This window comes from Manacus vitellinus, unplaced genomic scaffold, assembly GCF_001715985.3.
Source record: "Manacus vitellinus isolate BGI_N305 unplaced genomic scaffold, ASM171598v3 scaffold_33_pilon, whole genome shotgun sequence".
NCBI lineage: Eukaryota > Metazoa > Chordata > Aves > Passeriformes > Pipridae > Manacus > Manacus vitellinus.
In genome coordinates, this window is record NW_021940478.1 from 6417542 (window position 1) to 6441440 (window position 23899).

Sequence of the window (23899 nt, forward strand, 5' to 3'; positions counted from 1 at the left end):
GCTTAAAATTTTTATTAGTGTTTATAGTACTGGTTTGAGGTATTTCACATAACATTTCCCTGGGCAACTGTTAGGAGAGATTTAAATGTTTAACATATGTGGCTATGCACACTAGTATAACACATGATTTTACCATTGCTATCTGTATGTGCTTTTCTTCTTTCTTTTAATAAGTTCTTGCTTTCACAAAATATTCCTTTTGGAGAGAATTCTTGTGACTGACAGGCTTTACCTATGAAATCCCCCAGAGCAGGAGTCCTAGATGAGTGGGTGGCAAGGTCTAATAAACCTTTCACCTTTTTTTTTTAGTGCAGGGGGGTGCAGAGGACAGGTGAAAGTTCACCATGAACTCCTGCAGGGATGTTTCATCCAAGCTAAATGGCTCTTCCAGCCTGGCCATTTTACAGACATGAGAACACCTCTTCTGGACATTTGTGTCCAACAGGGGCTTCTGCGGATACAAAACTATTAGGAGGGTTTAGTTCATGTTTCTGACAGAGATAAACAGAAGAAGCCAAAAGGGTTCAAGCATAACTACTCTGCTGGAACTGATGTGCTATTCTTTGCTTTGGTATTACTTTGTCTTTTTTTTAAATGCTGTCCTGTATATTATTCTTTCCATGAAATAGGGATCTCTAAACTCCTTGTCTTTTTGTTTGTTTGTTTGTTTGTTTGTTTTGTATCCCGTTTCCTATTTTAAAATAATTGAACCTTAATCTGCTCAGTGAATGTGCTGTGCACATTAACACATGATGGTCACGTCTTGGTAATGTCTGTTATGTAAAGAGATTTCGATCCATGTTTTAGGGTCATGCATGAACACAGTTCGCCTTTCATTTGCAGTAACATGCTGATCTCATAAGGTGACAAATGTACTGATGAACTTTTTTCCTTTATTAACCTGCAGTAACCAGAGAACAAGCTCCTGAATTAGCTTATCCTTGTCAACACTGACTACATGTTGAGTCATAAATGATTGTGGGAGAATGCCTTTGGAAGCTTTTGAAAACCTCAGCTATGATTGTTTCTAAAAGACATGTTTGATACCTAAAATTAAGAGAAGACCATGCAATTTTGAAAAGCTATTTAGTGTTTTAGATATTCAGAACTCACTATGGGCCTTACCTAATTATCTCTCAGGCTCCCCATTTAAAGGATGGAGAAACTGAGATTGGCAAAAGAAATAGTTGACTGGGATCACAAAAGAAGCTCTTGATCCTTTGAACAGAGCAACAGTCTGGATGTTTTTCAACCAAAACATGGCTTTATGTGTTTATTTCTATAAGAGGTATGGCACAAGTGCAGACTGACCTATGTGTGGTCAATCTGTGACTGTCATTTGTCCAAGTTAGCCTTTTCTTTGTATTTCAGAGGCAGCCTGTCTCCATCAAGCTGATCCATACTGATTTGCTTTTTGCTCATGTGGAGTATAGTTGACTTAAGATGAGAAGTAGTTCTGGTTTTATTCTTTCTTTTTAATTCTGTTTTTATTTTTCTAACCAAGATGAGAGGTGTTCAGCAATTCAGACCTACACTTAAATAAACTGTTTAAGTCAGACCTACATTTAAATAAACTGTCTGAGTTATGAATACTAATCGCTGGTTTTGAGACCTTTACTGTCAGGCAAACAAAGAAAAGAGCTGAGTCTCTATCAAATGTTCTATTTTGGTATTATATGACCTCATGATAGTAAGACATAAAAGCCTCTTCATTTGTGGCAAATTAGCACAGTCTTGATAAATACAGAAGTACACGAAGATACTGGCTATGAAATTAATTGCTTGTGCATAACTAGCTATGTGGTAGCTGAGACATAGGATAGATAAAAAGGCTCTGAATTTTTTTTCAAATATTTGCATTCCTATGTCTCCTTCTTATTTTACTTTCTTTCTTGTATTTGTTTTTTAACCAGTCTATTGACTTCCTGCCTGGCATAACAGGCTTTTCATGGAATAGAAGTTTTCATCTGAAAAGTTTACCTTGAAATATAGCAATTTCAAGCAGCCACATTTGAGTTCCCTGTAAGGACCCTTATTCTCTTCAGAGCAGGGATCACATTACATACTAGGCTTTTGAAAAGCAACAACACCACTGCCAAAGTGTTCCTACCCTTAAAGACTTCTCACGTATCGTGTAGCCTTTTTGCTGTCAAATGCCATTCGCGTGCAAATAGTTCAGTCCCTGCTAGGGCTAAAGTCACTGAACCGAGTCAATTTAGGATATGCATCTCCATATTCACATCATTTGGATACAGATAGAGATATATATATATGTAAAAAAAAAGAATAGATGAAAGACATTTTTCTTCCTAAATAATTTGGGTTTCTCTTCCCTCTGTTTTAGTCAAATATATGAGAGTAGTTTATAAATTAGTTGAGCTGGAGTTACCAAACTTGGCTGTATATCTGAGCAGCCTGGATGGGAAGCCTTTGCAACTGACAAGCAGCTGATCATCAGGGCGTTTCCTTCCCATGCCCAAACCAGCAAGGCAGACCTCTTCTACGTCTGTGGTCAACAACTTGGCCAAAATATTTGATCCAAACACTTTGCAAAACCAAGGGCCTGATACTGGAATGGAACCTCCTCAAATTCTTCGTGTTGAAAGCAGTGATGTCAGCACATCTGAAAGTTTTAACATCATGGATATGAAGTTTTCCTTACTTGAACAGAAAATTGATAAACTGTTGACTCTGCAAGAGAATGTTCTTAAGAAGCTTAACAGTGTTTCTCAAGAAATATGTTGCATTGAAAAAGATATTGAGATGGTAAAGGTGGAAACATCAGAACCTGGATCAAGGATGGAAAGAAACAAAAAACTGAGAAGTAATGAAATGAAGAGACTTTGCCTTAAAATGAAAAAATCTCTTTGTGATATAAACAAGAATGCAGAGCAGCAGGTTAAAAGACTAGATGGACTTGAACAAAGTGTTTCTGGACTACAGAAACTTGTAGGGCCTCTGGTTGAGAAGGTGAAAACATTAATAATTCATAATTCAAGCGTAAAACACCATGTTCCAAAACGTAAAGTTTGCAGGGTAGGTGATTATAGAAAAGGAGTTGGAAATCCCTTTAGGATGCACGTTTTCTCGGAGACAACAGCTGGTGACCTGCTCAAGAAGAAAAATGAAAAGGTGAGCCCAGGTTTGTGTTTCATCTTGTCAAGGATCATTGCAAGCTACGGATATGTTCTGCTATATATTCAGCTTTTTCATTTTGTTGGCATTTAAGAGACAACCACCAATATACTCTAAAAGAGAGAAGTATAGGAACAAACTGCGCAAGTTTCAATGGAAAAGATATAGAAAACCTACTTATTTATACAGACCTTCATTTTTTTCTAATTATTTCTTTGCAGTTGTAAAACCTAACTAGGAGTCACTGACATGGGTGACAAAGATTGACACAGACTTCAGGAGTCTTGGGTTCTGGCCATGCATTTTCTATGATCTTCTTTCGATTTATAATTATCTGGGGGAATCAAGTTGCAGCAGTAATGTTATGTGTTCTGGGGTCTAGAGATTAGTGAAACTGGTAAAAATCCTCCTTGGGTCAGGAAATGTACATATGTTTGTCCTTTATTTCAAAGAACATCTTAAGTGTGCTGTTCCAATCTGGTATTTCTGCTGACATTGGTGAGGACTAGGAGACTTCTAAACTGGGATCTGAGGTAGGGTTACTGTAACTGGAGCTGCAGCTTGTGTAAACTTCCCTGGGTAAAAAATGCCCGTGTCACCATAATGGGAGTTTCATCATGTTCTTTACAGTTCAGATTAAAACCACCAAAAAACTCTTGAAAGTCTCCATTGACTATAATATGCTCTTGTAAGGTAGTTTGAGTATTCTTTGTTTGGTAAAGAAAATTAAGGAATTCCTTGTGAACAAAGTATGTCGGTATTTAATTAACCTACAGTGAACCAAAAAGGTTGCCCTTCATATTTTGTTCTGTTTTGCCTTACTTTTTTTTCTCTCAGAAAAGTCACATTCGGGTCACATTGGTTCATTTAAAGAATGGTTCTTGAGACTGTTTTTCTAAAAGCAAAGAAGCATTTGAGCCATCAAAGGAAACTATAAAAATAGCAGTCAGTGCTGAGTAGCAGCATAGAAGCATCTTATAAAGCTCTGTCAACTGAACTGGGAGATCTGCCACTATGTAAGGATATAAATTGTGCATCCCTGTTTCCTGAACATGATTATCTGAAGGGAAAAATTGTTTCCTTGCCCAAGAAGATTGACAACAAAAATGGTCATTACAGGCCCTTCTTGAATATCAGGCTGGACTGGTTTCAACAAAGAAGTTTCAAAAAAAAGAGAGGTTTTCTTGTTTTGTACCATTACTTTGATTAGAAAAGATTACTTATTTGGATCATCTGAGTTTAGGACTTCTTTTGCTTTTCAAAGCATCAATGAAAACATCTGTTTTAAAAGCCCTATCAGAGTGAGACCCACAGGTCACCTCTGTAATGCGGCTGTCAGTGCAGTTTGTGGTAGAGCTCTACATATCTTGGTGAAATTACATATTCATCTAAACTACTTATAAATGTAAACTGAAACAGGCCTGGCATGTTAATGAACAGGCAGCTCCTGGAGACCAGAGTAGATGTGAAGCTCTCTGTACTAGAAATGCAGGGTCAGGGGAAAGGAGGGGATCTTGCAGGCTTTACTGGTGAGTTTGTGGGAGCCAATGGGTGTAGTGGAAGAGGCATATCAAAGGAGGAGGTTGTGCTTCTGGCAGACCAAAGGGGAGCCAGGATGGCAGAGGTTCAGGTGCCCCATGGAGAGTTCGGAGCTATAAGAGGCACGGAAGTAGAGGCAAGGGGGGCTTGAACATGACAGAAACAGAGGCTACTCACAAGGACCCGAAAAGGACAGGAGCAAGTGGAGTCACTGTCTTTTTCCAACAGCAGCTACATTTGTAATCCCCTCACTGACTCATTTTATTTAGGCAAACTCTCAGCAATGTTGAGTGGACTTGGTAGGAACTTGTCTCACATGTGCTTAGGAAGGGCGGCATAAGCACGTCTGGAAGCATGCTGGTGATATTATTACGTTGTTTATATTTTGTTTGTTTTATGAGATAGCATACATATGTTTGCTTGTCATTACCTCCTCTGTGCATTTGATTTATTAGAAAAGGGCCATCATAAAATTATCAAGCTATCCCATGAAGAACAGCTGGCTTTAGTAAACAGTCATCTTGGGTTTAAGTAAAAACAGACTTGAAGTCATCCCTGCATTAAGAGTAATGGAACCATGGTATGATATCCTTCAGCAGAGATTGCTGAGCTTGGTTGTCGGCTTAGTAGGAGAAAGTGTGTGCCAGCATTCAGGGCAAACAGACTATCCTCTGGGTGAGGGGATAGGAACAGCATCCCTGAGCAAGTTAGTCAAAAGACTGGTCCATGAGATGCTGTGAAGCTGGTTGCTTGTGCCTCTTCTTGACACGAACTGGATTTACAAGTGATGTTTTATATAGTTGTGATTAAAGTAAAAAGAAAAGCAAAAGAATAGAGAAATAAGGGGTCTCACTCCTGCAGAGTTTTACACCTGAAAGGTACCACTGATGCCTGGTGACATAGCAATTTACCTGATTGTGCAGATATCAATCTTTATTTCTCACAATCTCCACTCCTGACTAATCCCCACCTAATGACAATTGAGAATAATGCTGACCCTGCAGAAGTGCAAGCTTCCAGGCAGTAAGAACAACATCTCTTGTATCCTCGGTGGACTTTGTATGGCAACATGAGCAACTCTTCAATCATTTTAGACATATACAGAATTCTGTTCCTGTGCAGCCATCAACAAGGCAATCCATTCACTACAGTTAATTCAGAAGGACAGTACCCACTTCTATGCACTGCGGGAGATGGTCAGATGTTTTGGATGATGTGCCTGTTTGTCATCCACCCTGCCCCACTATGAGCAAATGCCATCTCTTAGTTCTAATAGCTGAACTGTCTGTCAAATATTTGTTTTTCCCCAGCCTGGTCCTGCAAAATAATCCAATCATTCTTATGAATGAATTACTAGTAGGTGGTGCAATAGCTGGCCACGGGTACAACTGGACAAGGCAATGAATTGTGTTTACATACTGCTTAATCTCCTGCCTTTCCATTCTTTCTTCTCTAGAAAGGTGCTGCACTTTGCTTAATGTAGTATTGTTTTCTATTTTTTTCTAGCTCTCTCTTTTTACAGAACGGGGTTGAGTAGAGAGCTTTGGAAGAGGCATAACAATGGGGAGGGAAAAGGGAGAATGAGAGGTAAAGAAGGGGTGATAAGCAGCTGGGATGCGTAATCTCTTTTATGGCTTCAGCAGCAACTGAAACAGTTTCCTCATCACAAGCTCCACAGGCACATTTTGTGTTCTTACAAAATATAGGGTTTGCTCTCTTCTGAAGCAAATTTCTGCTTTCCTGCCTTTTACTGCCATCCTGAAATACCTCCACTGCCTCATACAGGAGTTTAGTTTATTTCTGGTTTGGGTTGGAGTTATAATATTGTGTAGCCTGGAGACACTTCATGCTTTGTCGATGCTGCCAAATGTCTCCCAGCTGTTTTCCACTGAGTGCAGCATGACCCTATCACCACATGGCTGAGAGTAGTAGCATGTATTACTTGTCGTGTTAAGTTATTTTGTTGCTATTGCCACTCAGGGAAATCAGCAGTTCTACAATAAGGGTCTTTAAAAGTCTTGAGGTTTTCCTCAAATTCACCTTTTTAAGTAGTCTGTGATAATCCTGTTTCAAAATGATTCTTTAACTCCATTTTCAGTCCTATTTCTTCCACTTATAAAGAAAGAGGGTAAAATAATACTTCATTTATTTCCTCCAAATTAAACAGTTCAGAGATTCTGTACTATTAAACTGCAAATACTCACCTGGAGAGTCAGAAAGTCCATTTTGTTGCCATCATAAAACAGTGTTGAACTTCCTGCAGTTGCCTACAGGTGTCTGTAGCTTTGGTTTCCTGACATTTCTACTGGCTTTGCTGTAGGACTAACAACTATTAGCAGTTTGGGGCTGTTTTCCACACTAAAGACACTTCACCAGTGGGAGCTGTGTTTTCTGCTTGAACCCTCCTGTCTCTCCACTGCAATTGCAGCTCATGGGCTGCTCTAGTAGGAGCTCACAATGAAACTGCTGTTTGCCACATGTGTTTTAAGATCCATTCAGCCTCAGTCTATAACAGTTCTTCTGATTCCTTCATTTTGCCTACAAATACTAACAGGTCCCTTATGCATTATTTAAATTCTCTTCAGATTGGCCATGTTCTGTGTATTTTTCATCTTCCTGCCAAATAGGCAGGAATTGTTTCTTTTTTTAATTTTTTTTTTTTTTTTTAGCATCTGTTTGCCAGAGTTTCTGCTGTATTTGGTGGTTTTAGGCTTTTTGCAGAATCTCAGCTGATAGTTGTCTTTTGCTTGGACGATGCAGCTGGTCAGCACTGTCAGGTGCCATTATACTCCAGAATGCTCTTCTTCCCCTCAGGACTGATGCTTTACCTAAATATGTTCTTGGTAGAAGTATTTCAGTTTTTGAGTGATCTATAATACATTAGAGTTATAATTCTTCCTCTGAATGTCTATAAAACTGGTGTGTTTTCTCAGGACAGTGTTTTCATCTCGTTTTGCCCCATGCTCTCCCTTACTGACAACCCTAAGAATCTTTTCACACACTTCCAATTCAGAATAGTGTTTAATTTTGTTTTCATTTATCTTCAGAACTTGCTGTGTGCTGTACAATATCCCATGCATAGGATCGTGCCCTGGGCACTGTTGTTGTGGTTTTGCTCTCTCTACAAATCTGAGGAATGTGTAAAATCAAAGCAGGTACAGCTGATTTCTAAATACCTGCGTGCCACATCAGATGTCTTGTGGGCATGACGTTAATGCCTATGTGTTAGAGTGACCATTTTAGGAATCTAATACAATTCCTTTGAAAAACTCGGGAGACCTCATGATGAAGATCAAGAGCTGGTAAGTTCAGGAAAGCAATGCAAGACAGGTCATCAGAGGTTAGTCTTGTAAAAGCAGAAAGTTCCTCAAAGAGATGAGAGGGAGGTAGGAAGGATTTGCTCAGGGAATAAGTATTTGTCCACTGCAGTCATCTAAGATTCACCTTTTGTAATCAGGTGTCCTAGCTATCTAGGCAGTTTTCTGGTGATGACTCCTCTCAGCCCCAATCAGAAATAGCAGGGGTACCTGGCTTGACTACTTTCTCTGGTAGGAGAGCTGGGTTGCAATTAAATGTGGGGTCTCCACCACACTGACTTTTAATGACAACAGTGGCTGCTCTGGAACACAACTAATTTTGTGCCATCCTAGCAGCACCCTGGGTTTTGCATACACGTGCAGCAGTGAGGATGAGTGGTGATGGGTGACTGGGCAGCAGCCCCAACAGAGCCTGAAAAGAGTCCCACCACATTCCGTTCGCTGGGTTCTGCATGGTGAGAAACCATAGTTTGCAGAACTGTATTATGGCAAGATATCGTGGTTTTGTGTAAGGTCTAATCACCATTCATTTATCAAAATGAAGGAGAAGATCTGTCTATAAAGGGGAAATAAAAAAATCCCAGGCCTTTCCCTTCCACCCAAACCCCCTTCCTGTTAAATGAAGTGCATTAATAGGAAACCTGCATTTCTGGAGTACCATTATAAGTGAGTCATCAAAGCTCTAGGGGGTAATTTCTTAAGTTCATAACCCTTTGGATGGAAATCTCCCAACTATGATTTTTCCAAAAAGATTAGGAAGGGCAGTTCAAAAAGTCTGAAGATGTTTGCCATTCATGTCATCGCAAGCTTAGTTCAGCTAAGTTAGTAAAGCTGAGAAACATCCTCTTTACGATGGGAATTCTTAACTGATATTGTAGCAAAAAAAATTACTGGAATAGTTTGACAAATGGGTGGTTTATGCCCACAGTTAAAGAGATCTGCCAATGATTTGGTTTTCAAGATGGATTTTTTTGCTCCTTTCTTACACTGTGAGAATAGTGGAACCCACTTTGGAAGATGACCCATTTAATAGTAATGGAGAAAAGTGAAGAACAGCACCTGGAAAATTTCGGGGTTATGGCACAGGTGCATATGAGGCACACATGCTCCCTATCAGTCATCACACATGTATGGACATTGAGCAGTATAGAGAAGGGAGAGATGTTTGGTTGTCCAATGTGTTGGTAAGACAAGCAGCTGAATTCTTCACTGGTTGTGCTTGCCTGACGTTGCCTCCGGTTCGTTCAGATGAGAAATCCAAAAATGATATTAATGGGTTGATTTGATTTCCCAAATGCAGGGATAGGATGTGTCAAAGCCAGGTAATACTGAATGCTCTGGTCTTAGTGGGTGTATTGGTAGCCTCAGATTTGCTGGTGGTTATTATAGGCCTTTGTGTATTCCAGAGACATTGCAATTATACCAGTCAATTGGAGTTAAAAATCTACCTCCAAAGCTCTTCTTGTGCTTAATACTGCCTCTGTTAAATGACAGTGGGTAGACCTCAAGGCAAAAGTAAAGATGTTTAGAATCTAACTGTTACTGTTAGTGCAATATATTGCATCTTCATTGAGGCCATGGGCTCTATCAGGAGCCTGGTTGCATGAAAACCTTTTCTACTCTTCAGTGTAAGATCCCCTGTTTTGAAAAGAATGGCTTGTCAGGAGGAAGCATCTGTTTGAAACAGGATAGGCATTGCTTCTCCAGCACAGCAGGTGGGAAGTCAGCAAACTGAAGTAGGGAATGGACAAGGCTTTGGCTTCACTGATCCGCAGCTTCTCCCCTAGGATGGTGTTGTTCTGGGGGATTTTTCACAAGCAGACATTGTTATCTCATTACCAATGTATTTGTAAGGCAGCAGGTCACACAGAAATTGTCTTGTATTTCCTGTTGGGAGAATCATGATTCTCGTGGCTCAGAGCTTATTTTTTGTGTGTGATTAGAGTATATTTGTGGTTTGAGTTTGGTTTTTACAGAAGAATGCTTTATTTATCTACTTCAAGGAGCTCTATAAAAATCATGGAACAGTCAAAACCTTTGCCTGAAGGTGCCAGCAGTTGTTGTAGTGTAGCAAAAAAATAATGACATGGAAATGGATGTACTACCTGCCAGTAAAAGCAGAATTCCCATGAGTACACTTTGTAGCATTTATAAGTTTGTATCAGAAATACTTTCACTGAATATTTTACATTGCTGGGGGGAAAAGGAATGTGTATTGAAGGGGAACAGAAAAGGGCAGGAGGGGATGAAGTCCAGCTTTGAGAGATAGCACAGGAGGCATCACCGTGCATGTGGCTTCCCCAAGGTCTCTGTGGTATGTGATGAATTCTCCTGTGTACCGATGAGGAGATGCTGGGAGCATTCACAGTACAGTGCTCAGGTGGCAAAGCCCATGGCTGACTTCTGGCTGTTAGGGAAATTCATTAATTACAAATCTCAAGGAACTTAATCATAACTTAATCATTTTGATAAATGAATGGTGATTGGACCTTACACGAAACCAGGATATCTTGCCATAATACAGTTCTGCAAACTGTCAAGAATATGAGAAAGCAACACTGAGTTAAAATGAGGGTTAGGCATATGCAAAGATTTGTGGCAGGTGGAAGTTGAGAATAATGTCTTGATATAAAATGAAATCACAGAATCAACTAGGTTGGAAAAGACCTCTGAGATCATCAAGTCCAACCTTTGACCAAACACCACGTTGTCAACTAGGCCATGACACTAAGTGCTACATCCAATCTCTTCCTAAACACCTCCAGGGACAGCAACTCCACCACCTCCCTGGGCAGCCCATTCCATTGCTCAGTCACTCTCTCTGTAAAGAACTTCTTCCCCTAAACCTCCCCTGGCACAGCTAAAGGCTGTGCCATCTTGTCCTACAGCTGGTTGCCTGGGAGAAGAGACCAACCCACACCTGACTACAACCTCCTTTCAGGTAGTTGTAGAGAGTGATAAGGTCTCCCGTCTCTCCTCTTCTCTGGGCTAAACAACCCATGCTTCCTTAGTGTGACGGGGTGATAAAGGATGAGTGATAAAGGATGTCTAACTAAATGGTTGAGACTGCTTCCTGAGGCCATTCATTACAAAAATTTTTGCAGTAGGAAAAAAAAAGAATCAAAGAGTTTTATTAGGTGAATAAAAAAATTTGAAAGTTAGCTAAAAAAACATTCCAAGGGTAGGACTGCTACAGTATAAAGAAGGAATTTAACTATGTAGAGCTCATTAAAAAGGAGTCAGATGTCTATAAAAGACATTAATTTCTTGCTGCATTTGAAATTTCTGTTAGAATATATTATATTTGTGTATATAATTGCTTATGGCTTAATTTCTGCAGGCTTCTAAAGTCAATTTAAATAATTTCCAAAAGGGATTCTTTTCCATTGGTCTACACTGAAGTTTCAGCTTCTGGGCTATCTCACATTATTCTATATCATCACCCGGGCTTTTATTCTATCTCTGTTACTTAGAGTCTAGCAATACTTTGTATGAAAGACTATGTTTAAGTCTGGAAAATGTATTTTTGAAGATGCAGTAACAAATTGCGTAGATGCAGACACATTTTTGCTTTGGTATACATTACAAGGTCACAATGCAAGCTTTTATATTTAACCTTTTGTGAAATGAAAATGGAAAATTAATTGAAAGCTTTTGGTTTGTGTGAATAGGAAAAATGACTGCACTGCCATTAACCCAATTGTGCATATTCAAGTCATTAAGAAAGAAGAAAAAATAACATGGAGGCATAATTTCCACTAAGGAATATTAATTCCTTTAATTTTAGAAAATACAGACTGGAAATAGTCATGTCACCAAAGTTCAGGAAGAATAATACATCAATAAATAAAATATTATTAGAGATAAAGTTAAAACGATCCTTAAGAAAGCACTACTGAGGGAAGACGAGTAGTACGAAGTGTACTCAGGTGGGGTAGATGCAATTAACAAACCACATGACCTTTCAGCTGAGATTTTCAGAAGGTCAAAGCTTTTGGAACCAATGTGCTCTCAGAGCAGCTACCTGGGATTGGACTTCACACATGTCCCTGAAAAACTACAAGGAGAACTACAAGGAGGTCTTTGTACCTCCTGTGGCTGGGATGGGAAGGATACGTTGACTTCTGTCAGCTCCAGAGAACCCAGTGAACCCCTACCCTTTACAGGGGAGAAATAGTGAGCAAAATTTCTTGGGTTTATTGCCAGGTCAAGATTTGACAAGTTGAAGTCACATGTTACTGCAAATAGCTAAACATGTAGAAGACTTGGATGTTCATGTTTAAATTATTCATGTGTCTACAGATATCCAGTCCTTATATTTGTATTTCTTATTCTAGTGCACTATTGCCCCTGCATTTATTGCACATTGATTCTGAAGAATACCAGTAAATGTTTAATTTGTATTCTTTCCCCTCCCCCCCCCATTTAAATTAGTATGAGCTCCTCGTCTGCTGTTAAAACGTAAGAGATCAGAAATGGTGCTTGAATAAACATTGCAGTATTTCATGTAATGCCCTGGCAGTCTCAGGTATTCAGCACCATCCAGTGTTCCTTCTACTTGATGGATTTTCAAAAGCTGGCTTCTGTATTTCACACCTGCAAACTACAGCAAAATTTAGTAGGAAGCGCTGTGTGTCTGCAATTAATTCTGAATGCAGAAGTGAAATCTGGCCCTATGCATCAAAGGGCTTGGAGGCCATTTCTCTGATTATTTGCTCAGCTGACTGTGTTTGATCAGAGCTGATGTCCTCAGTGGTCTGGTGAGACTGACATACTTACAGGAATCTGAGTGCATTACTAATTGCAGTCACATTGCAGAATAAATAAGTCTGGGTTTTCCCCCTCCTTTTTTTTTTGGTGCCTTTCACCATTAAAATAGCAAAATGAGCATTGGTTGATTCCCTGTGATCCATCTGGAATAATTACATTTACATTTAAGTTCTATGGGAACAAGGCTCTGATTTATATTTCAAGAGTACTTACCTAGTTGTATTGAGGCCTTTTTCATTTTGTGGCCTGCAACCTCCTGGGACCAACTCCATCCCAAATAATTGTCAGTCTCAGATCTTACGCTCATATTACAGTTTCCTTGTCCCTTGTAGATCAAGATTTTCTGAAAAAGTTTTGTTGAAATCCTTCATGCAGTTACATCCAGTTTTTCCTCAACTCTTTTTTGCTTCTCATGGAATTTCCTTTCCCTTGAACTCTGTTTATAGTGGATACACATTGCTTCGATTTCATGCCTATTTTCTATATAGCCTGATGACGTTAAAATAAAAAAAAAAAAAGCATAAAAAGTGCAGAGGGCTTACCAGAACAAATGTTTAGTAATAGAACTGGTTCATGCCCAGAGTACAATATGACTAAACTGTGGGATTAATCATTTGATTAACACGCTCAAAATTAAGTTCCTGACTCTGTATATTTTGTTGGGATACACATAACACTGCTGTAGCTGGCAGTTCCTCTTGAAAATATTTGGAGGTATCTGCATTTTTCACACCTTGTGGATCGATTAATAATAATGTTAGTGCCAGTTTCATAGTACTGTGGGAAGAAGAAAGCAGGTGAAAAAGGAGCACCAAGCAACAGCAGAGACCATGGTCACCACCCTACTAAGAAGTCTGGGGGATGGCAAGTGAAGAAACAGTACACAGCGTAAGAATATGAGTAAATATCCACAACAGGAATAGGAGTAAATATCCACAAAGGTAACTGAAAGAGCAGAGGTTTTAAGAGGACCTGAGTTGCTATGAAGCACCTCTAGATGTCACTGCAACATTGTAAAGTGTAGGTAAGAGAAGGCTACAAAGCTGAAGTTATGTCTTGTATGCTCCAATTCCTGGTTACTGTCTCAGTCAGCCCATAATAAACTGTTGCATCATTAAAAAAGCCGTTACCAGATGCTTATTAACAGCAAGAAACTTTTTGATATCTGTCATTAAGACTGTTACCGAAGATTTTACTAGAATATTAAATATTCTGAGCTTTGGTTTAACCTGGATTTTAACAGCAAAAGCTAGTGCAGGGCAACAGCTCATTTCTGGATGTTTCTTTCTTTAAGTCTCTGAGGTTCAGTCCTGATTTTTTCTGGGCTGTTTTTATGCCAACACTGATGCTGATCACAACTGAGATAATTTCTCTTGCTTTACACTGGTACCAATTCAATCAGCTTGGTAGTGATTATAATAAGGACCATCATTTATAGGAAATGTGTGAAATACAACACAGAGTATTTGTATTTGACCCAAAAAAATCAGGTTTCAATTTCATGAGGACCAATACCATATGTAAACTGTATACATTGACTAATATGTCAATTGCCTTTTCCACAGGTCATCAAAGAAAAATTACATTTGAATGAAACAGAAACAAAAGAAAAGAAGCCACCAGATTCAACAGGTTGGACTATTTTTTTCTCTGATTGGTTTCTAGTTCCTAAGAAATAGCACAAAACTAACCATTATGTTCCTGAGCAGCTCCAATGAAGTTGTTTGAGTTACATGTGTGCTCAACAGCATGAGTGAAAATTGTTGAAGCGACATCAATCTACTTTTCACATGCCTGTGCACAGGGTCTCAAACTCAAGCTCAAAAAAGTGCTTTGCCTGAGAAGTTCATTAACCTTGACTTGGCTGACAATAATTTTGGGTGACAAAAACATTTTCTAGTGCTGTGTGTCAAAGGAAGCATTTGTGACCCATGACATCTCTGTTTTGAATAAGTAGTCTGCTCTTGCTTAGGAGACACTTGAACTGACCTTGACAGTGGAAGAGAAAAGCAAATGCCTAGTTCCAAATGCAACTAAATTTATGCTAAGTGTGCAGCCCTACTTTAATGTTGTTACTGACTATCAGAAAACCACTGTCAGATTCCTTTGTAATCTCTTCACTTACAGAGGGGGCCATCCAGAAGAGCCAGTCCTGCTCTCAAGAAGAAGAAGAAGTTGATAAGCTCAATGAGGAAAATGCCAAGAGGGAAAGTTCTGTTCTGCTTGAAGTGGATTCTCCCAGATTTCATACTGAAGGATCAGAGAAGGAAGAAGAAAGTTTGGCTTTCGAAAGTTATTATGAACATAGGAGAAACTCTGTTCAGGAAGAACAGAATATAGAAGAATATAGGAGAAATTCTGTTCAGGAAGAACAGGATATAGGAGAATATAGGAGAAACTCTGTTCAGGAGTCATTGGCTCCAGCAAAACAGCAGGAAAAAGATGCTGTTGATGATGCTTGTCAAAGGCTAACTGTGCAAGAGGTAGAGAGTGAGCCCCCAACAGATGAGGAGAGGAAGGAGGAACATCAGGTGCCTGGAGATGAACAACAAGAGGAGAGGGAGAATGAAGGGGTGGGAAATGCTGATAAGAGTGAAAAAAGTGTTGAGGAACCACCAGCTCCTTCCCAAAAGGAAGATGAGGCAGAACAAAGCCATGATCAAGAGGCACCAGAGGGAAGGTAAGGCCTGAAGCTTGTACTGCATATTCTTAAGAGACCCATGCTTTAGAAAAATGTGTCATTCAAGTTTCAAGTCGAAGTGGCTGGTTAATATAAATATTGTTGAAAATTTAGCCCAGTGCAGAAGTGAAAAACATGTTTATCTCTCTGAGTGAAATTATACTCTTAAAACAGACAGTCAAATAATCTACCATACATGGAATTAGCAGTGTGCTTTGGTTGTTTGCTTGGGTAATATTAAGAACATTTTTCAGTTTATATACTGCAGTGTCTTATAACATATGAGCAAAATAAGGCTAGATTAGACCATTGGGAATTAGGCCATTGCCAACTGGGAATTAACTTACTGCAAAATGTAGTAACTTAAGGGATAATATAACAATGTCAAACTTGAAACTTGGCCCAGACAATTAAAGTGATAAATTTATTTACTGTAATTCTTTCTTTGCTACACTGTATGTAGCCCTTCAGGGATAAACAGGTTTAAGCTCTCAGGAACCTATATGAACATAGTTAAATTCCAATACTCTCCCCTTGTTTTAAAGGTGAGATTGATAGCCAAATGTTAAGTTTAGAAGATCTCAGGTGAGAATTTCAGTAATTGAGAAATATTTTGCTGACGTGATTAATTTAGGGACCATTTTTATTTCTCAAAGTGAATATTAAATCAGTTTATTTTACACCATGAAACAAAATAACGTAATGTTATTTGAATGCAATGTATGTGTAGGCATTTTTCACCTGTGTTTCTAAATTTGCTCTGCTTTAAGTGTATCCTGCACTAATGCCATGTTTTGTCCTTGCAGGTGTAAAAGCTGCGAAAAAGGTACAGGAAATTATAGTTCAATACTGAGCAGACCTGCCAATTTGAGCATAGCGGTAGCAGTAAGCATTGAGTGAATGATGAAGGTCTAATCAAAGATGATAACAAAAAGAGCAGGATAGTTGCAGAAAGCGCTGATGACGTATTTAAAACTATAAAAAGCTCCAAAAGGAAGTATCTTAAAGGCAAAACATTTAATTCCATGGGTATTAAGGTGATGAACAGAGAGAGATATCTGTAGAAGAGAATTATTTTGTGATTGTAATTGGTAGGGGAAAAAGATGTGCATGGTAGCTCTGGCAGGAAACAGTTGTTCATGGACCATGTCCTAAGCTGATGAGAAATAACACAGTTCTGCTTGCTTCCATCTTAGAGGGTTCTGTTCTGTCAGAAATTATACACAATTAATTTGCTTCTGCCACAACTACTCCACTAATACTATCCTCTCTCCCTCTTCTTTTAACAAAAGAGCTAAGACTCCGAACTATAAAGTGGAGGGAGAAATTATATCATGCGTGGCAAAATTGGTTGACCTGTGGAAGTGCTGAAACTGTGTGTTAGCAGGGAATCTGCAGTGCTCTGGATGTAGCCTGAAAAACCAGCTTGCTTATATTTGTACCATTGTAGTGTGAAGTGAGAACAACTACGCCTATAAAGAAATACAGTCTTTCGTGTGGAAGCCTGAGTGATGCTGTTGAACAGTCAGATAAATGGTGCTCAGGCACCAAACTCTGAAGCATGCTCACCATGCTGAGGCAGAGATTTCTAATATTAGATCTCTGGCTTGAGAATTTCAGTGCCTATCCCTGTATGTGAAATTGTGGCACATGAGGAGTGGGCCTGAAAGATTTGAAGCTATTTGTGTCTGCATGTGCATGCATAGGACTCAGAATGAATTTCTTTGCTTTGGAAATGGGGGGAAAGTGTGGAAGGGAAACATTTGTTACATGTTTGTGCCAGGTTTGTGTAGCAGGAAACAGGAGATAGTGTACTAAAACTTTAAAATTTATAAACTGTCCTGAGCTCTGGCAAATTGTTAGGGATGGCATTAAGGTTAGAGTGTCTCTGCTGGAACATCTTTGATCTGTAATAGGAGGTCATTCTTGAATAGGGAGAAATCCCCTCTGGTTTTCAGGAAAAGAAAAATAGAAATTCTGTCGCTGGGAATGTCTTGAAGGCAAAAACTTACGTAGTTTTAAAAAGCAGACTGACCTCTTTAAAAGAACATTTCCTTGCCCAAAGTTGGGTAGTGGTTTGGAGCTGAGCTTTTATAAAGACATTTTCTTCTGTCACTTACATTCTGGAGCCCTTGGAATTTGTGTTGTTAGAGTCAAATTCTGCCTTAGGGTAGAGGTTTTCTTGGCATTTTGTGGGTCTTGGTAAGACACAAAGACCCATACTTATGGTTGTGCAATTCAAACTCTGCAGAATCCCAAGTAGGTGGCAAACTTCCAGAAGCCCCAGCTTTTCACAATTCCTTGACCATGAACTAACTTCCTGACCATGTAAGTTATTAATACTGTCAAAAAAAAAATCTAGGTACACAGCTGGTGTCCAGGAAAAATGGACATTCACTGTGAATAAGGACAATCTACCGCTACATTAATGACCAAAGTGTTCCTGCCAGCTACATGCTGTCATGGGGTTTTTTGTTTGTGTTTTTGATCCTTTTCACTGGAGTAATGGATGGTTTTAAAATTGCTCAACAAGCCTCACACAAAAAGGAACTGGCATTCCAAACCAGAGAGCTCATGTGGAAACACTGGGGCTGTAGCCCTCCCAAACAGTTGAAGAAGTATTTGTCACCTTGGTCAGCCAAAGGTCACTCTTGGGGTTATCAATCAAATGAAAAACAACGTGGGTATGAAACTGAAGTCACAACAGCCTGCAAAAAGTCCAAATTAGGCATGGAGGGCTGGTCTCCAGCAGGGATTTTGACATCAGGATGGCAGAAAGGTCCAGCATGTGGAGGTCCTGACAATAACACCGAGTCTTGCTGAAACTCCATTGCTGCTACAGTGTGATGTCGGGAACACATCCCTTCTCTGTGTCCCTCCTTACCTTTTATCTGTCATCCTTTTTTAAGGACAAAAATTCCTCAGAGCACTGTGTGTCAGTTACCATGTGTTCTACCATACCAGATCCGGAGCCATACTGGAAACCCTAAATGCTATCTGCCAGGGCAAAACTTCCCCATGTGCATAAGCTCTAAAAGTGATCTTTAAAGGTGATGACCACACTGCAGAAAAAGACAAGTTGTGTCAATCAGTAGAGAAGAGGATTCTTCACTGTGAACAGCAAAAGCTGGGAAATAGCCTTTCTTAGCTGGGTCTGGAGGAGAGTTCAGTTTCTTTTCCTACCCCACTGGAGAGTTAGAGTACATGTTCACCTATTAACAGTACCTGAGGAAGAAAAGAATATTTAAAAAAATCAGAGATAAGGGTGAGTTACTGAGGCCCTTTGTGGGCATGAAGCTACACTGATACAGCCTAGTGGTCCTACTGTTGTGCAGAATATGATAACTTAATAAAGGAGTCCTTGTCTTAGTGTAGCTCCCAAACAACAACCTTTTTTCTGAGCCAGAGCTTCTGAAATAAACCCCTTCTTAAGTAACAGGGAAAGACTTATCTATAAAGGTTGCAGTAAGTGTATTCAGTTCTTAAATGAATTTATCTGGGCAAAAAAGGAAATAAAATATGAGACAGACAAGCACTGCATGTGACCACTCATATGCTATCTGTCTGTTTTTATTTTTGTAGATGATATTCCTACTCCACCAGCACCATTTGATCACCGGATTGTCTCAGCCAAAAGGGTGGGGATCAACAATTATTATAATGTCAATGAGGATGAAATTCTGGGAGGGTAAGTCAGACAAAGCAAATCAACTTGGAAAGCAAGGCATAAATTTACAACCAAGCAGCTTGGGAGGTGAATGGAGGCAACATGCCCCACTAGATCCAAAGTCATGGAAGTCTTTATAGAGGGATGAAAAGAGGAGGCTGATTTTAGTGTGAGTGAATTTTGGCTAACTATTTGGCACCAGCAGACTTGGCCTGTGTTTGATATTGTTCTAGGTCAGCAAGATGCCCTCAGGGTTTATGACAGGGCTCCTAAGATGCTGTAATACTTTACCTCACATTACAGCCAGCAGGACATAGAGACATGTTGTAGTCTTCTTTCTCTCAGTGGGTCTCATCCCTGAAAACACATGCATTTTCAGATAGATTAGCAGGTTAATCTGGCAGGCCATGTAATTCCTTGATCTCTCATGCTGACATTGTTTAGGATAGAGGGATATTGTAATTTTTGATGGCAGCGTGCTCTTGGGTAAGGCTTTGATTCTTCATGGAATCACAACCCTCCCATGGAGGAGAATGATGTGATGGAGAGAGGCAGATTGTGCATGAGTATGTTGACTGCTCTGGGATTAGTCATTGTATGTTATGAGGTGAGTATAGTGAATCATGTAAGTGCAATATACCAGATAGAACAGTGTGTGACTTTTGGTGTGCCTAAATAAATAGTAGCAAGTATAATCTACACAACAAAATAGCAACAATAGAGCAATTGAAATGCAATCCAGAAGGGAGAGGATAATTTATGTTGTTTATATTGCAGTTTACATTCAGAGTTGACACCAGTACCACTGGATGATTTTTTTTTCCTCCTCCTTTTCTCTAGAGGGCGATTTGGGCAAGTGCACAAATGTGAAGAGAAAGCAACAGGTCTCAAGCTAGCAGCCAAAATTATAAAAGCAAAAGGTCCAAAACAGAAGGTTGGTAGAGTGTGATATTAGTCTTTTATTCCCAAAAGGATCCCAACCTGTTCTTCAGCAACACAACAGACCATGACCAAGCGTCTCACGAGCCATGACACTCATAGGACCTGCTGGATTAGCATTGACTCTAGTGCTATTTCCCTTCTCCTTCAAAACTTATATTAACTCTTTTTTTTTCTTTCTGCTGTTAATCCTATTAGCATTTTTTTTAATAGTAAAAACATTTGTCAGACCCGAGACATAGCATATTGCCTCCAAGCGCACGGTAGCCTTTGCTGCAATGACTTGATGTCACTGTGGGGGATGCTGATAACAGGCATGATCTGTGCTCCTGAAATCAACACAAATACAGATGAGAGGAATTAATCTGGCCTGTTTTGCAAACCTCCTGGCCATCTGTGGCTTGCTTTCTCATATCATGATGCGTATCATCCTTTATGTGACAGCAGTGTCATTAATGGTATTCAGGAGTGGGATTTGTCTCAGCTAACTGAGGTTGCTAAGGCATAGCTGTGGCCAAGCTGATCAGAAAGAATCCCTTTGTAGTCAATGGAGAGAGATTGACACCATCACAGAATGATTCATCCCATCCTAAACTGCATGTCTAAAATAGTTGGGCTGAATGGAGGTACCATTCTCTCTCCTCTGATTACAAAGTTAGGTTTTGAGGACTGTCCTGGACTTTTCTTAGCCTGATTTTGTACACCTACAGCTGTTTGAACCAAGCCATTTTCTGCCTCTCTTTTTTCTTTACATCCCTGTGAACCCACCACTTGTCCAAGTGGGCTCTCTTCTTCCTTTTCCACCAAATAGTTATTACTGAAGCAGTCCCCCACTCAAGCTCTGAGTTCAGTCTGGTAACTCCTATAGCCTTGATATCTACCACTGCAGGAGCAATCAAAGGAAAACCCTGTGTTTGGTTGCCACAAGCAAACACATGAGGATAATGTACATTTGCTTCAAACTATGTCCTGTTTCATGTAGCTTTCTTAGAAAAAAGGCATCTGAAGCAATACTTACGACTCTTTACAGGATGAAGTTAAAAACGAAATCAATGTCATGAACCAGCTGAATCACGTGAACCTCATCCAGCTGTATGATGCCTTTGAATCTAAAAATGACATTGTACTTGTCATGGAATAGTAAGTGTGTTTTCTTCCCCTTTCTGTCTTTACCACTTTTGCTAGAATTGTCAATTTCCTTCTTGCTTTCTCCTGAAATTAGAAATAGAGCTTCTTACAGGAAAGAACATGTGAAATATGTATTCAAGAACAACAGGAAAAGGGAATTTAAGAGAAAAATTTTCCCATCAACCACTTATGCATTTTTTCCAGTGATGTGCCACATTACTGGTGCTGTAAAGCCACTGCTCCATTTCAAGAAAGACCTGTGTTATATATCTTCTCTTTGGTTTATAATTTTATTTTGTGTCAGCTAAGAAACAAACTTCTCAGAATATCTCCAATTCTGGGGGACATCTTACACCGAAGAGGAGCCAGATGTAGGTGTTGTGCCTAATCCTTATACTCAGTGCCTGAAAGGATAATCCTGATTTTTATGCTGGTTTATAAGGCTAATTAGACACAAAATAATTGCCTTAAATTTAAGAACCCAGATTTGGGAAAATTCAGATCAAGGTACAAGCTTATACTGTAGACCCATCTTACTGCACTTGACTGTCAATGATGAAAATAGTCAGTAGTGTAAATTCTGTATTAATCTAACTGCATGGGATTGGATTTGGACTTGGTCACTGCTTTATTGTCTTTCTCTCCTCAGTGTGGAAGGAGGAGAGTTATTTGACCGAATTATTGATGAAAACTACAATTTGACAGAGATGGATACTATCTCATTCATAAAACAGATCTGCAAGGGAATTCAGTACATGCACCAAATGTACATTCTTCATTTGGATCTCAAGGTAGAGTATTACGACGTATATTTTGTGCAATGACAGATGTAGAAATTCTTATTCTTAATGGAAGACCACATAGCTTAGCAGATTCCCATGGCAGAAACAACTGAGGGCCTTATTCTACTTTCCTTATACCAATGCATATTTACTTTACCACATTGAGATCAGTTAAATTACTACAGGACTAAGTAAATTAGATGAGAATTCTGGTCATTTGTCATCAAGCCTCATAGTGCTTGAATTTTCCACAGGCTGATTTTACAGAAAGCCAGCAGCTGAGTACAAATACCTTACTGTTTTGAATTTTAACGTTTGAATCTCAAGATATTGTGCAAATATTATTTAATTAGCAATTATCCCAATTTTTTACTATGCAGAAATCAAGACATGAGTGAGTGGAACTAAATTCAAGGGTCATTCAGGATCAGCATAAACCCTGCACAAGTTTCTGAAGACTACAGTAAACTGCTGTAGTCATGAAAAAAATAGCCAGATTAAGGGAAAGTGCATTAAAAAGTACTTGCTAAAATGAAAGAACTAAAAATAGTCAGTGGCTAATGTAACAAATACAGTATGTCTGTGTTGGATTAGTCAATAACTGCCAGTGTTGCTGAAAGCCCAGAGAAAGGTGGCAGATCCTCTACTGTGTACTTAGTTAAACCTTCTGCTTAGTTATATGAACTACTTGACTATATACACAAAAAGTCTCCTCACTTCTTTTCAAAAAAAAATCCACCGGTTGTACATCCTTACTCTGGTTGGCTGCAAATGGTTAACTATCACCCCTAAGAAAATTTTTGTTGTTATTTTTCATTAAATTGTATATTTAAGCTGGCTTTCTCCCTTAGCACAAGTTTTTAATTGAATAGTAGAATTGTTTCTTACCTCTATTTAGTGCAGGAATAAAATGGGATGATGGCTTTAGTTTTATGACTGTCTATAAAGTTCCTAGCGATCCCTGAGCTTTACAACAAAGCAAAAAGAAACAAAAAGTGCACAAGATGGTTTTCTCTTTGGTGAGATTTTTATTATGGTTGCTGTTCTTGGCTTGTAATGACTGAGTTAATATAGTACATCCTTAATGTTGTTAGCATATATATTGTTGCAGTAGTTAAGCAAATGAGCAGATGCTTGTTGGGGCCTGCTTCAGTAGCTGATCAGTGACCAGACTCACTTTTCTCTTTATAAACATCCAGCTACCTAGAAACCTGTCAAACAGAAGTTCACACGGTTCTTTGGGACACATTAATTATGATCTTGGAGATGGCACAGTTTTAATATGAGGTCAAACTGCTGACAAAAAGATACATATACAGTCCAAGAAATTAATCCCAGAGACCTTTTTTCATGTGCTCGCCAGCTACAGCTTCTCCCTTCTGTTTTGCTTGTTCATAGATTGCTGTCAGTAACAAATGGGTTTGGGAAAGAAAGCTTGAAATGGAAAGAAAATAATCTTGATCATAATCATCCAGGACTTCAGAAACTATGGACATATGGTGTTTAAAAGTCCTAATGTAAAATGAATTAGTAATGGTGACAAAGGTTAACTAATGTTTTAAGTGTTAAGGGCTGTTTTGTTTCAAAGAGGACTCACTGAGCAATAAGACAGAGTAGCTATAAAAGTGCTGGCAATGAATATGAGACTGTATTTTAGGTATTTACGTTTCAAAGACAATTGGCCAAATCCTGTTCTCAGTCCCTTCTGTATGAATTTGCAGTAATTCTTGGAAGTTAAAGGATTCCTGCCAGGAAAGTGAAGAGTAGCATTTGGCCCTATAAAAATCCAGAGGGATTTAACCTGTGAATCCTATCTTTTGCTAAAATGTCTGAGAAAAGCATAAAGTTGATGTGACTAGCTTAATATATTAATGTTCAATCTGACAGAACATCTGTGAACTCAGATAAATTTCAAAGCCCAACAAATTCTATTTTTTTAAAA

General features: G+C 39.1%; 1 protein-coding gene across 1 annotated transcript in view; it reads left to right on the plus strand.

Moving 5' to 3' along the window:
• The first annotated feature begins 2237 nt into the window (after positions 1-2237).
• MYLK4 (myosin light chain kinase family member 4) overlaps positions 2238-23899 on the plus strand; it is a 33145-nt gene continuing 11483 nt past the window's right edge. Inside the window, exons 1-8 of the mRNA XM_018076869.2 lie at positions 2238-3132; positions 14327-14393; positions 14889-15441; positions 16248-16267; positions 19024-19129; positions 19949-20042; positions 21078-21187; positions 21825-21966. Coding sequence (XP_017932358.1) covers positions 2473-3132; positions 14327-14393; positions 14889-15441; positions 16248-16267; positions 19024-19129; positions 19949-20042; positions 21078-21187; positions 21825-21966 — 1752 coding nt within the window. The 5' untranslated portion in view covers positions 2238-2472. The remainder of the gene's footprint in view (positions 3133-14326; positions 14394-14888; positions 15442-16247; positions 16268-19023; positions 19130-19948; positions 20043-21077; positions 21188-21824; positions 21967-23899) is intronic.